Here is a 15,348-nt window from a genome sequence, read left to right as displayed (position 1 = left end):
TAAGAAAAGACTATATGCTTAACTATAAGAAATCAGATGTTTTAGAGAACATTTTTATTAGGAAAAATGACATAAATGCCCTACAAACTTTTTAGGGTTTACCCATTTAGTCCCTAAAGTTTTTGTCGGACTTTATGGGTCCCTAAACTAGGATATAACCCGCCTTTTTAGTCTCTATCAACCTGTAATAGCCAGTTCAGTGAACTTTTAGACCAAAAAAACTCACATTGTGTTCCTATAAAGCCAAAAAAAAATGTTGAGATTAATTCGTATTTTATAACTAAAAAAAAGTTCATTTGGCTCTATTCCATCTATTTCTATTTTCCAATATCTATTGGTAGTGTAACATTAAGTTGTGTCGACCGCTCCTCTAATATAAAAAGACCATGATTAATTTTGACTCTTCTAAATAATCAAGAAATGGCACAATTGGAGATCGAAGGTATTAAAATTTTGATTTATAATCAAATAATCAAGAAATGGCACAATTAGGAACCGAATGGGTAAACCCTAGGAAGTTTGTAGGGAATTTATGTTATTTTCCCTTTTTATTAAGAATCTGATTTTATTAGATGCTAAAATGGTAACCGATTCATATCGGCATACTTTTATACGTTAGCATGATGAGTCGTTTCATGGAATAGACTTCAGTAGTTCTTCCATAATGGCAACATAAATTATAGTATGTTATGCGGCATCAAATCATGGAATATGGTTGCGGAAATTTGTCACGATGCTACATATTATTGATATGATAAATCAGCAATGTTATGTTCCAACAACATAAGTTCTATTAAGTCGAAGCATATTAACATCTAGTTCCTTCTATTAACATAATAGTGCAAAATGGAATATATATATATATATATATATATATATATATATATATATATATATATATATATATATATATATATATAGCGCATATGAACAGACTCCATGATAAATGATCTACTCATAAAGGGATTACCTCCATAGGTCTTTCCTGATCATACTACATGTGTTGGTATGATATTTGGTTTTAGTGGGAATTTTATGGTTCTTTATGTTTTGTTTAAGAACAATTATGTTTTTTTTCTACAGAATGAAGAATTTGGTTAACTCCATTATGAATTGCACTTATTTGAAGTTTGATCTCGCTTCAAGATAACGAGGAACTCGTTGGAAATCTATTTTGATTTAAAACCACACATCAAGTTTAATCTATGTCGTTAGTTATATATGTATATGTGACCATTGATAGGTTTAATTATGTAAATTGTAATAAATACGGCTTTGATCCAATACTTGTATGATTAGTGGACAAGATTGTTCAAGGGTATCAATATTATAATAACATTTATTAAAGCGCTTATATATACATATGTACATTTAAATATCAGTGGTCCAGTGAGTGATTGTTCGATAACTATGGGGCCACTTCATAAATATATAATGTTATCATTAAATTCAGTTATTATGGTAAGACTATAAATTGTTGATGGACCGATTTATAGAATATCCATTTACCTTTTGTGGATTGAGTTTTCGGTTTGACTCAAGATCCTTAATATCCCATCTATCTCTCACATTAGGGTATATCTCCATCTATATATATATATATACACATGATGAGGAGCAGATGAAAATACGCGAAATAGACATGTAAATTCGTTTAGGTTTTGCTGAGGGATTCTAGAGAGACTTCTTGAGATAAACTGGAAAAGTCATTCCACTTTTCAGATCCGAAAATTTCCATGGAAGCAGGTATCTGATGTTCCTTCTTGTTAAAATTTTTCTTTTAGCTAATTCGAGATCAAAGATCTAAATTTTAAGCTTCCGCATTTTGTATTTTGGTTGTCAAACAACATACAAAAAAAATGTGTTTTTTTGTAGTGATGGGAAGCTGAAACTCAATCGGTTGAGTGCAAAAGATGCAATGGTATAGGTCATAAGGATGATTTATGGTCTCATTTATTGATAATGTAAAGATTTATGCACATGGAACCGAGCAATGAAATATGCTAAATGTGTTGGTCTAATATGGGTAACATTCATTCTGTTATCACTTATGGTTGAAGTTTGAAATATGTAAGAAGGGAAAGGCTCATTTTTCTCTGTTGTTATATGTTATGTTTAGTCTCTAAAAATTTCACATGAACATAGTGGAGTTTTTAAATATGTTTTTGGTGATACATGATACAACTTCTGTTCACAATTCTTTTGATGCAAATCTTTCTATCCAAGATGTAGGAACTCAGATGCTAAATGCACGCCTTAAGGGTTTTTTGATATATTACGAAAGCACATTATCTACAACACACTTTACAGAAAAAATATATACATTAGGCATGTTTGACAAAACGCTCCATTTTGGACAGAAAGCCCATTTGGCAATACAAGCTTCTAGCATTTAGTTTAAAAAAAATGTTGCAGATCCAAATGCTATTGCAGGTAACGTTTAACAAAACGCTACTGGCTACAAGCTACCTACTACCAGCTAGTTTTGCCGAACACTCCTATTATATTTTGAATTTGTTTCAAGGTATAGTAGCCTTCCTAGTATATTAGTTTGGGAAAATCGAAAATGGAGTCTAGGATTATGGAAATTTTGCACAACTGTACCGATCATGAAGGTGCTTAAACTTGAAAGAATTAAAACTCTTTCCATGCTAAAATGTAGGAAATAAATGTTTCAGACCCTTCCTAGCTTTGTCAGTAACATATACTAAATTTTATAACATAGATTAAAGTGACTTCTTTTTTATTAAAAACAGACATCAGAACCCCAAGAACACGGGAAACAGATTGAAAGAATTGGAAATTCTGCAAATAATCTACTTAGTGACCTTGCAACCAATAAATGTGTTCTTGAGTTTCCATCATTTTGTATTGCTCTTTACTGAACTGTCCCCTTGAGTTGGTTGCTGCACTGAACATTGGTCAATTCTGCCTCCAACTCCCTCAGCGCAGCCTTCTTCTTGTCAAACCAGTTTTTCCATCTTGCTATTTTTCATTTTTTGCCAATTTAAAAAACAACCTACGAACATAAGCATCATAGTAACATGTATATATGGATGTAATGTCTTTTAAACACTAATTCTTCAAATACTCTACACTGAAAATTATCCTAGAAATAGTCTTTTAAAAAAAAAATACAAGATCTTGTGTTTATATGGTTCAAAGATATGAACTTTTCAGGATGTTATTTTACAAAGCATGATAAAATGGCCACCCATAGTGTTTGTGGCAATCTTATTAATATTGGGGACTTAAATGCCCATGCCAAATTACATTCCTATGTCTCTAGCCCTAAATAAGAACAGTAATAGGCGTGTTCAAAACAACATACTAGAAAACAAGATGGAAAACTATGTCTGTCTAACCTTCTGCAAATTTGCAACAAATACAACCACCTTCACATAAACCCAATCTTTGAAGCCATCAAAGAACGTAGAAAAAGCATGTCTCCCTCGATGGTTGAGAAGTAAGACACCACATACTATCCAAAATCCAGTAACAAAACCAGTCCCTACACCAATATAGAACCATCCCCAAACTTCATCAACACCTTCCGCATCTCCCTCATTTCTACCAACAACAACAGGTGGTTCTTCAAGTTCTTCATCTCCATGACATTTCTTGTTAATGGGAGGTCCACATAGTCCTGGATTTCCATCGTATCTTGATGGTTCAAAGGACTGGAGTTGTGTACTAGTTGGGATTCTCCCTGACAAGTTATTATACGACACGTCCAGGTAATCCAAATAATTCATTTGAGACACGCTTGATGGAATCCCTCCTGACAAATTGTTTCTAGATAAATCCAAAACTGAAAGGTTTCCCATCTGACCAATTTTCCATGGAATCTCTCCAAGTAGAGTATTCTTTGATAAGTTCAGTGCAACCAGTTCAAGAAGCCTGGTCAGTTCAAGAGGGATTGTTCCTGTCAAGTTGTTGCGTGACAGGTCAATGGTCTTCAACAATCCCAGATTAAATCTGATGAATTCACGTTCAACTCCTTGCCACTCAATCACTGCATGGTCAAAATAACTTGTTGAACCATGCCAAAAATGTGAAATTGAATAGAAAAAATGTCCGATTTGTGTAGCTGAGAATCCTCCTTGAACCATGCTCATAAGATTATTCAAACACGAGGGGATGGTTCCATGGAGATGGTTCCTTGACAAGTCTAGAATATGAAGATTCGGTAGTTGACATAATTGTAAAGGGATGGTTCCAAAGAAGTTGTTTGAGCTTAGGATAAGAACATACAACCCCCATAAGTTTTCCCCAATCCAATCAGGCACATTACCAGAAAACTTATTGGCCCCCAAATTCAACGAGGTTAAACTCGTGCAACTCCTTAAAGACAGAGGCAGTTCTCCAGAAAACTTTTTCTTGTATAAATACAATGCCTCGAGTTTGATCAAACATCCAACAGCTGGAGGAAGCCTTCCAGATAGATTGTTGTTTCCTAGATTAATAATTTTTAGTTCTTTGAAATGCCACAAGCAGTCTGGAAGCTGTCCGGTTAGAAAGTTATCGGAGAGGTCAATAAATCTTAAATAGCCATCTTTAATTTGGCATAAAAAAAAGATTCCTCCATAGAATTTGTTTTTGGAAAGATTTAGTGATTGCACAGTGGAAGAAACATTTGGTATCAGACCGGAAAAGTTGTTAGATCTCAAATCTATCACTGAATTGTAGTCAAAATTTGACGATAAATCTGGTATTTTCCCGCTGATATTGTTCAAAGAGAGATTCAATTATTGTAATTGAGAAGGCCACATGTCCCAAAACCCCAGAGGAATTGTGTCTGAAATTCTAGTGTTGGCAATATCCAGACGGGTAAGATTTTTGAGTGTTTGAATCCATTTGGGGAAGCAACGCCCTAGTTTGGCAGAGCTCACATTAAGATACTCTACATAAGAAAGGTTTGACATGTGATCTAGAAAAGGACGTCCTTCGAATGAGTTTTGTGAAAGATCTATATCAAGAAGGTTGGGAAGTTCAAACAATTTCTCATTTATAGTGCCATTTAATTGATTACTAGATAGGGACAATCTTTCTAGGGAAGAAAATTTTTCAATCATATCTGAGAGTGGCCCTGTAAAATGGCTATGAGAAGCTTCCAACTCTGCTAATGTACGCAATGTGCATCCAGACAAGTTGTTGAGAAAATCAGGAAAACTGACAACAGCAGAATTGTTATGAAATTCAAAATGTTCCAAACTACAGAGGTTACCAAGATATTTGGGTATCCCATCTAACATGTTGCTAGAGAGATCAAGATGACGATATATATGAAGAAGAGTTGTTTCCAAGATTGTTGTTTCCAAGATATTTGGGTATCCCATCTAAATGGGGACAACCAACGAAACATTGATGATGTAAGATTGTTGTTTCCAAGATAAAGGAAAGATATATATGAAGAAGAGTTGAGAAATGAAGAATATGGATACATGACGTGTGAGAGCTCACATCCCAATAAACTTAAATGTGTTAGTTTCTGGAGACTCAGAATAACATCTACCCAATGATTTTCTTTGGCTAGGGATATCCCATCCATTTCAAGTTGTTGTACATGAGAGAGATGAACTAGCCACTCTACATTTTCAAGTCTACAACTTCCAAGATCTCGAAGATAAAGCATGTGCAACTTGGTGAGGTTTCCAAACTCTGAAGGAATGATTCCATAAAGAGAGTTATCAGAAAGGTCAAGGTACCTTAATTCGGTCAAAGAACCAATGGACCTGGGAATGGTTCCATGAAAAGAGTTGTGGGAAAGGCAAAGGTCGGTTAATTCAGTCAAGGAACCAATGAAGGTGGGAATGGTTCCATGAAAACGATTGTAGCAAAGATCAAGACGATTCAAGTAGGTTAAGTTAACCAATGAATGGCTAATCTCACCTACAAGACCAAAGGAGCTGATATCAAGCTCTGTGACATGATGACCTGCTTGGCTGTCGCACCTGACTCATCTCCATTGACAACAGTCATCTTCTTCGGTTCCCCATGTAGAGAGACGACCATCAGGGTCATGAAGGTTTGCTTTGAATTGAAGGAGAGCATCTCTCTCCTTATCCAAACACTTGTTCGTGATAACACTATTATCGTCTCTTTCTTCCACTGCTACCAATTGGTTGGCAGTTGTATTCTGAAAGCATACAAAGAGAAGTGAGATAATTATAAAAACACAAGGATGCATGATGAAAATGCAGATGTTGGTGATTTTTGTTTGTGTTTAGGTATATATGAAGATGCCCCTATGAAGATTTATATAGTGCCAACTACTTTGAAGATGAATTATTAAAGTGGCTGGTCTCAAATTTATGACCTATCAGTGCGGGGCATCAAATACTTAATTTCCATGAAATTTAAATTGGCCCAAAGTAGATATTTCAAAGACTTACAAGTCTTGGAAATTTGTATTTAATATAAATACCTTTTCCAATCTTGTGATATATTTTGGTCATCAAATTATGTTATATATTTTTAAGAAAAGAATTTGCAACCATCACCAATCTTTCATCCGTGTTTAAGTCATTTTCATTATAACGAAATCAAACTCATGAAAGTAACACTACTAGAAAAAGTTTAATAGAGTACGGTTGAAATTGTAAATATAGTACGTACATAGAGGGCATATTAGTAGAGGGGTGTATTAGATTACATGCATAATAGAGTACGGCTATTTGACCGTATTATATTATCCTATCTACTTTTTACAACCATCGCATACAATCATCTAATATGCCATATATACACATCTAATACACCAGTAAACACATTTAATACACCGATAAACAACCGTACTTGATGTCTCACATCCCCTTTGCATTCCAGAGCGTTATTAAACAGACAATTCCACTCCAGCCTTATTAAACAGCCAATTCCAGTCCATGGATGTTGTAACAAACTTTTCAATTTCTGCAAAGCTACTATATGATTACCATGTGAATTGTAACCGAAGGATCAATCTCTACAAAATACAAAACTACTATATGATTCCATTCCAACCATAAGAAGTGGGACATCACTGATCATGTTTTCATTTTCAAAAATAGAAAAAAAAAAAATTACAATGAACTTAGTTCATTAAACAGAAAAAAATTTGTTAATGTCACATCTCTAACCTTTCTTTCCTCTTTGTCACCTCTAACCTCTCTTTCCCCTTTGTCACCTCTAACCTCTCTTTTCCCTTTGTGGTTGATTCATTGTATGCCTACAAAAATTAACAAGAAAACTTAGGATTCAAAATCTCAAATAACTTTTAACGAAGAAAACTCAAATTATAGGACTTTCCTGCCATTAACAACTTCATCTATAGCAATGCAAGGGTGAAAACTTCTCCAGAACATAAAAAATATGAGCAAATACAACATGAAATACAATTTGTGTACCTTACAAAAAGGCTTCACTTTATCACCAAAAGTTCTCATCCATGTTTTAACACGTTCCTCCAATTCCTCACTAGAAAATGCTTTTTTGTCCTTCCAAATGTTCTACAAACAAATTAAGATAAAAAATTTGTTATTTAACAAAGGTGAACCTTTATTACAATAAACAAAAATGAAAAAAAAAATCTAACAATTAGAAATAGTAAAACATAATAATATTATAAATAAGAATAAACTCAAACATACCTCAAATTCTTCCGTGGATTTTAGAACAAGGAAATTTTTCCACATTGCTTTGTCAAGGTACGGGTATTTTTTTACTGGATTGACACCATTGTCCCACAACTTAAGAAGCTCCGACTTGTAGGCCTTCCAATGCGTGTTGCAATCTCTAAATACTTGTGCTTTATGATCATCATCTCGTATATGCCAATGATTCTGCTTTTTTAAATAAAAAATGAAGATAACAACTTTTAGGTATATGATATGATACAACTTGTATGATAGAAGAGAATAACATGGCAGGAAATTGTGATTGCTAGTATTAAATGATATCAAAAGTGTGCTGAATTTAGTTTTACCTTTATGTTTAACCACAATTGATCTTTGTCACATTGATCCACTAAATCCCAACTATCTATCAGGATAGAAATCATCTTCCTCGTAGTCACTCCACGATAACTGGTGAACTTAAAGCGGTTAGATCCAATAGCTCTACCAAATTGATCGAACTCAACTGTTAAATTTGATAGATATTCTTTGGAGTGATCTCTGATCAATGTCACACGTCTCTTTTTCTTTTCTGGACGTTCCATTGTATTCCTACAAAAGCATAAACACTCGTATAATTAATTCTAAGAGTCTCGAACACCAAAAAAAACCAAAATTTTATATAAAATTAAAGATACCCAAGGTAAGTTTATATCTGGCTTCAAGATGTTTCGTTTTGGGCTTACCAACACTTCTTTTTCTGGTTTTTCTTTCTACCATACGGATCTTCCTGCTCTTAGTTGTTTTCACTAGTACCTCATCCATATGTAATGGAAAATTTCCGATGTATAACCTCAGACCTGCACTACTGGAAAAAGGTTAATACAATACACCATAATATAATACGGATATAATAAAGCCCGTACTAGAAAGGGATGTATGTTTCTAGACTCTAGTTAAAGGTGTATTATATATACACTTAAATTTGGAGAGGCTTGTCTACAATAGTTATTCCATTCACCTTCCGAGTGTCTCCCACCGCCGTCGACTTACAATCAAAGACGACCGTTCTTCCCCATCACCATCTATATTCCAAATTACTAGATTGACCTCACGGTCTTTGTTCTTTACAGTTCAGAGCCAAAACCCTATCACCACCACCTCCCTATACGTTGCTACTCTTCGATTATAGGATATCTTGCCAACTGCGAAGCCTCCACAAACGCAACCCCGACTCCATTATCGTCTACTTCTTCCCAATGCCCATTCTTTGGTTAAGCCCTAAATACATTCCATCGCTCACTGCTTCGTCTTCCTCCTCAATCAAATTGAGAGCCGCTGATGTCGTAGAAAGACAATCCTCCACCGCCTGTGTCATCAAACTCAGAGTCGCCGGTGTCGTAGAAAGAGAATCCACCACCGCCAGGTCGCCACCTCTAAAGGCTTCTCGTTCGTCTTCGTCGCCAATTCAAAATCGTGTTCTTAGGTCACTCGAAAAGCACTCATGGTCGATGAAATCAAAATGCGAAATCATGTTCTTAGGTCACTAGAAAAGCACTCATGCTCGATGAAATCATCAATTACGTTCGGTCACTACAAGGTCAAGTTGAGGTAAGTCGATAATTTCAAATTCTTATAAATAAATCCACCGATTACCATCAAGATGATTGTAGTTCTTCTTGTAGATATTTGAGAACCTTTTTTTCGCCTTTAATATCATTCGCCTTAAGCCGCCTCCAACTCCGTTGATCACCTCACTCACGACTCATGTTCCTCCAGCAAGTTTCGTCTTCGTCTACATGTGTTCCGCGACTCAATCCAACTTATTTGTAACCGGCCTTTAATTCCAATAAGATTGGGTTACTTTTCTATTGAATTGCAGTTGCTTCCAATTTCCATCAATGGCATCTCAAGCCGATTCATCTCTGCAAGCCATCTGTTATCACTGTGGCTCACTTCAACTACTTGATCAGGTCCCCTTTCTCCTTCATATTCACTTCATTTCATCTAATTGTAACTATTGTTTTGAGCAGAGAAAACTTCCTTTTGATACGATCTATTTGGAGATTTGAGATGTTGCTGAAGTGTAGTGTTTCCTCATAACTTTTTCCTGATTTGTTCTACTGTTTCACAGTCGTCCAACAGCTGTGAATCTTTCAGATGCTGCAACTAAACTTACAGAGATTGTCGAACTCTGCTGCAACTGCTACGGGTGCTAACCAAGTGTTCCTTGTAATTCTTCTCTCTCCTTGTAACTCATATCATGTATTCGTGTTTGATTTAGTTACTTTCTGTTCTTTGCTTTTTCGGGCTTACATTGAAGCTGCTGAAGTAATGCTGGAAGATGATGTTGCTTCCAATAAAGCAATCGGGTCATATGGATCTTCTTTCATTCAAATTCAACAAAAGGAATCTAAGAAATTTTCTGTTTTGACACGTTGTAATACTGACAGGCTAGTCATCTCCCTCTCTGCATGACATACTCTAGATCTTGAGCTACATGTTCTTATGATTTGTTCTTTATTGTTTCATTTCAATAGTCTTGCAACAGCTGGATTTGGAACTACTCTTAGAGTAATCTGTGCACTACATGCTGATGGAGTACTTGAAAGAGCTTATTGTACAGAAACCCGTCCATTTAACCAAGTAAACAATCTTCATTATTACATGGAAATACGGAATAGTTCTTTAGTTGTGTGTGCACCCTAGGTGTTCGATGAAATGTCTGACTCGGTCAATATTGTTTTTGTTCATTCGTTAAAGTGTAGGGATCAAGATTAACAACTTATGAATTAGTTCATGACAAAATACCCGCGACTCTTATAGCAGATTTTGCAGCTGCTGCTTTAATGAAAACTAGATCTATCCATGTTGTCATTGTTGGAGTTGATCATGTTACTGCTAACGGTATGTTATTACTATTTTACCAACAAATCCTTTGTTACTTTTAATCTAAAAAAAATTAATTTGATTTTAGGTGGCACTGCGAACAAGATTGGAACATATAGCCTAGCGTCATCTGCTAAACATCATGGTGTTCAATTTTACGTTGCGGCCCCCTTGGCTTCAGTTGACTTGTCATTATCTTCCGGAAATGAAATTGTTATAGAAGAAAGGTCACCAAAGGAGTTACTTAACACACATGGTGGTATGGGAGAACAAGTTGCAGCTTCTGTGATTTGTGTTTGGAATCCAGCTTTTGATGTTACACCAGCTAATTTAATATCTGGTATCATAACTGAAAAGGTATTCTTCAATCTTCAATACAAAAGGCATTAATTTATGTTATGGGTATATTATATATATGATTAATTTATGTTACACACACATGATTTTGTTCTTATTATTCCATTTTCTAATTTTCTATCTATATCCCTAGGTGGTGAGGCTTTGTTTGCTTTTGACTGTCAAGGAATCTGCAATTAATGGGCCTAGAAATTTGAAGTATCACCTTATATATGAGAATGCCAAATCCTCCAATTGTCGGTAACATGGTCACATATAGGTTAGTAATTTTCCAACTATTCACTTATTTTATTCATCATTGTCCATAAGATTAGATTTTGTTGGTTGTGTAAACAGGAACTTCAGTGTTTTGACTCCATCTGCTCTCTATTCATAAGAAGGAAAATGAAGATGCAATTTCAATTATATTTTACCTCCAGACGATAGAAGATATATCAAGGTGTTTGTCGATATTAGTTTTGACTGTTGTCCCTTCATTTAGAATCAAAGATCATGAAGTTTGTAATTGGATGTTGAATATGGCTGGAATGCAATTAAGAATGGCCGCTAGGAAGGAGTCTGGGTTTGGTATCTTGACATCTAGTACGGTTGTATGAGTAATCTAGTACGGTTGTATGAGGAGATCGTATGGTGTATTAGATGGGTGTGTGTTTGAGAGGATTCATATCAAGTACGGTTATGTATGGGTGTATTAGATGTGTATATATGCCGTATTAGATGATTGTATGTGATGGTTGTAAAAACTAGATATGATACATATAGTACGGCTAAATAGCCGTATTCTATTAGGCATGTAATCTAATACACCCCTCTACTAATACGCCTCTATGTACGTACTATATTCATAATTTCAACCGTACTCTATTAACCTTTTTCTAGTAGCTGGTTATAAGAAAATGAGCATAAAAGTGATGATAGAAAATGATGAGGGTAAAGATATGTTAAAGATTATGACTTAATCCAACTAATGAGAAGATTATGACACGTTTTTTATAGTAGATCAAAACATAAAAAAAAAAATCATACTAAAAAAATGTGATAGAGACCTTGATGGTTATATAACATAAAAATAAGGACCAAAACTGTAAGAGAAAGCTTTTAAGGACCAAGATAGCTACCATTGGCACTCTCAAAAGAAATATGATGCAATTTATAATCAAATACAGCAAAAAAGAATTACATTTGATGGAAAAAAACAAATATGATGCAATTTATATTCAACGCCTATTGATGGGTACTGCAAGAACGGTCAAATAAAGGCAGTTGTCCGCATGGCAAATTTGTGTGAGGTTTTTGGGCATACGGTAAGATGTTTGAATGCTATAAATATAGGAAAGACAACTAATTTTGTATAATATTTGTGTGAGGTTTAGGCTCCCATCAATTCAGCCCATTTGTTTTTATCTATTTTGATAGGTTAATGGTGTAGCACAATTGCACAATGACATCTTAAAGGCAGAGTTATTTGTAGATTATGTGTCAATATGACCAAACAAGAAATTTGGGCATTACTCCTAGACGTTGGCTCAGATTTTGTAGTCTTGAACTTAATCAGATCATAACAAAATGGTTAAAAACAGACAAGTAAAACGCATTAATTCCATCTGCAGAAAATAGGTATCTAGTAACTACTTGTGGGTCTGCAGGAGGTACAAGTAACTAGTTTAAGTGCAATTAGATTATCTCACAACCTGCTCTTCCCTAAGCTTAATCTTTAACCCTAAACAAAAAATTTCAAATAAGAAACTAAGGTTTTTGGAGGTGTGTTGATTTTCACCATGAATGGTGATTTCAAACCTTGCAGATTAAAGAGATAAAAGTATGGAAGCAAAACCACCTACCTTTTGGACTTAATCTAGGAGAACTTGAAGAAGGTTTGAAGTTTTATGATGCTATGGATGGTTTTCCACCAAAGAGGTTAGAGAGAATGAACAAAATAAGATGCTACCAAACTTCTAATTCCCTTTCATTTACTTTCATTACTTGTAACGTGTTCATATGCATTGACATCTGTTTGAGAGTGCATTAAAATTGTCATATCCTTTAACAAGTTTTCAAACACACCCTGGCTTGGACTAAATCAAATATTACACTCTTATCATTGCATGCATAGTACACTCTTTTGAAAGGGTATCTAATATTCTAATGTGTTTATATTTACAATAATTATGTAGATTTATAAAGAAAATGTTGCAAGTAGAATAATTTCAGCAACCAACTATATCCTTTGCAAAATGTAGCTTAAGTTCAACCTTGAACAATTTCAAATTTCCTTATTCAATTTCAAACCTTCATACAAAAAGCTAATTTCACAGCAAATAGTGATTCTGTGTCACATAAGTGGCAAAATTGTGGTAACCTTGAAATCAGTTAACAGCTGATCAACTAACTCGATTGGAACAGAATTAGAAAGTTTGGCAACCAAGAACTGAATCATTAATAATAGATGAAGTAGTTTTATATTTATATCCAACAACTTAGCATAATGGGATTTACAGAATAACTATAGCACTATTGGTGTATACAGCTCCTCTTATACCAGGAAGTGAGGTGTCACAGCATATAAGTACAGCTGGAATGGAAGCTAATGGGATAAGTAATATGAAATTAGCACTCAATGGATGCCTGATTATAGGAACATTAGATGGGGCTAATGTTGAAATCAGGAAGGAAGTTGGAGAGGACAATTTTTTTTCTTTTTGGAGCAACAGCAGATGAAGTTCAAAACAGAGTCGATGATGCTTTCTAGGGTTATCAACCAGAAATATGAAGTAATATGTCGTACAAAGAGAAGACATTGTCATAAACACAACATTAATCAACGAATAAATCAACTACACCCAAAGTCCGAGCGTACCTGTAAACAACATGAAAGAAGGAGGCAGAAGCGGCTGTAGGCCGGAGTAGGAGACTTCGTCTGTCTCGTCGACCGGAGACCGGAGGCGGAGGCGTCGTTGGCCGAAGGCTAAGGTTTCGTATAAACAACTCTAAGTAATAGAGCTGGAGAATTTTATTCGTCGTGGAAGAAAGTCAAAATCTCTATTTCTGATGTACCTGCGAACATCCGTCTAAGTTTTAAAATAAACGTAATGAACAACTTTCTTATTTAATTTTTTATTTCAAGTATTTTTACTCATAACAATCTCCTATTGAATTTAATTGCCTCATGGTATTTTCTTCCCTTGTACTCGACATGGAATATATCAAAGCATTAGAATAGTAACATGATTTGGATAAGATTAAATACGAAATTTTAGTGTTTTTTTTTCCTAATAGTAGTCCCTGTGATTTCTTTTCATCATTCAACAAACTGCTTTTTTTTTTTTTATCTGAAAACCGATAACAAACCTAAAATAATAAAAAATAAAAATAAAAAAAGTCACTTGTGTTACCCTACAATTCTTCTTACATGAAACAAATCATAAAAAATAAATATTAGGATGAAAATACAAAAAAGGATAAAGTACAGAAAATAGTCAAGTGGTTGAATCAATAAACTGAACAAGAACTGCTACAATTATTATTATTAAAAATTGAGGGGTAATATTGACCTTTTGGCACAGTTATTCTACTAAACTGCAGCTTTCTGAAGGATGAGGGCAAAATGGGAATTCGATTATTGCTTGAACTGGTTGCCCAAACCTTGGGTCATTCCAAAGCTTTGTCCAAGATCGCCCGTTCGTGCTTTCATGCCCTATAAAGGGGCGAAATGGTCAAATTAAAAATATATTACCCCAAGGGTAAAATTATACTTTTATATCATCATACAAACCTGGACACTTTTTTGATGCACATCTCTATATGCTTCTGTTATGTACCTCTCTTTTGTTATGTACTCTTTTCTTTTCTATGACAGGAATGGAATCAGTCATTCCATTCGCCTATCAATTCCATTCCTTTGTGAATAATGGTTTTGTGAATAATCAGTCATTTTGTGTTTCCGGACAATGCAAATGGATTCCACTCAGCAGTGTTAATTTTAATTTTCTAGTCATTTGATTTTCAAGTTTTTACATTTACAATATAAGCTTTTTATACTTTAGACATTCAATTGTTTAATTATTTAAGTCACTAATCATAAAAAAGTAAATAAATAAATAAAAAATAAAAAATAAAAAACATCCGACTTTCCATTTGTTGACTTTTTGACCGACTTTGACTGAGCCCAATATCAAAATGAAGACCGAAGAGGAGTATGTTGAAATTTCTATTGCCCTTGCTTGTTGTTTCTTTATGTATAGATAACAACATCTAACAGAAGCAAATAACACAACACATATAATAAGCAAAGCAATTAACACATCTATCTAACAACTGCAAAGCCAATTACTGTTTGAGTTTGTGATGCTTAACTACTCCATGACTCAAAATTCTATCAACAATTACTATAAGAATTTTTTGAGACTGCTGATCAGGAATCCTCGGAGGAAGATATGCCAAAATGACCATATTGACCTTTTTAATTCTCTAATCCTTCTTTGATGTACCTGAAAGAAAGTGAGCAAACCAA

At 34.5% G+C, this 15,348-nt stretch overlaps 1 protein-coding gene and 1 pseudogene across 2 annotated transcripts; one reads left to right on the top strand and one right to left on the bottom strand.

Annotated features, from left to right (window-relative positions):
* Positions 1-3,331: 3,331 nt before the first annotated feature.
* Positions 3,332-7,306, bottom strand: LOC145002602 (receptor-like protein EIX2; annotated as a pseudogene).
* Positions 7,307-8,614: 1,308 nt separating this feature from the next.
* On the top strand, positions 8,615-11,703 carry LOC145000969 (methylthioribose-1-phosphate isomerase-like). Of its 2 annotated transcripts, XM_078960278.1 has the most exons (8): positions 8,615-9,203; positions 9,278-9,565; positions 9,727-9,824; positions 9,916-10,238; positions 10,361-10,499; positions 10,570-10,838; positions 10,972-11,097; positions 11,175-11,703. In XM_078960278.1, the coding sequence occupies exons 4-7, from the start codon at positions 10,101-10,103 to the stop codon at positions 11,080-11,082; spliced, it is 657 nt and encodes a 218-aa protein (XP_078816404.1). In that variant the 5' UTR covers positions 8,615-9,203; positions 9,278-9,565; positions 9,727-9,824; positions 9,916-10,100; the 3' UTR covers positions 11,083-11,097; positions 11,175-11,703. The 2 variants fall into 2 exon arrangements, with proteins under 2 accessions (XP_078816404.1, XP_078816405.1); XM_078960279.1 differs by having other exon boundaries at positions 9,727-10,238; positions 11,320-11,703.
* Positions 11,704-15,348: the final 3,645 nt, after the last annotated feature.

The sequence above is a fragment of the Lactuca saligna genome, chromosome 6, assembly GCF_052625555.1.
Source record: "Lactuca saligna cultivar CGN05327 chromosome 6, ASM5262555v1, whole genome shotgun sequence".
In the NCBI taxonomy this organism is placed as follows: Eukaryota; Viridiplantae; Streptophyta; class Magnoliopsida; order Asterales; family Asteraceae; genus Lactuca; species Lactuca saligna.
The sequence above is the reverse complement of the archived record's forward strand: the minus strand, read 5'-3'. Positions and strand labels throughout refer to the sequence as shown.

Coding starts and splice junctions, on each gene's coding strand:
- LOC145000969 (XM_078960278.1), top strand. CDS start 10,101: ATGATTTGTTCTTTATTGTTTCATTTCAATAGTCTTGCAACAGCTGGA. Junction 10,500..10,569: donor TGATCATGTTACTGCTAACG/GTATGTTATTAC, acceptor ATTTGATTTTAG/GTGGCACTGCGAACAAGATT. Junction 10,839..10,971: donor CTGGTATCATAACTGAAAAG/GTATTCTTCAAT, acceptor CTATATCCCTAG/GTGGTGAGGCTTTGTTTGCT.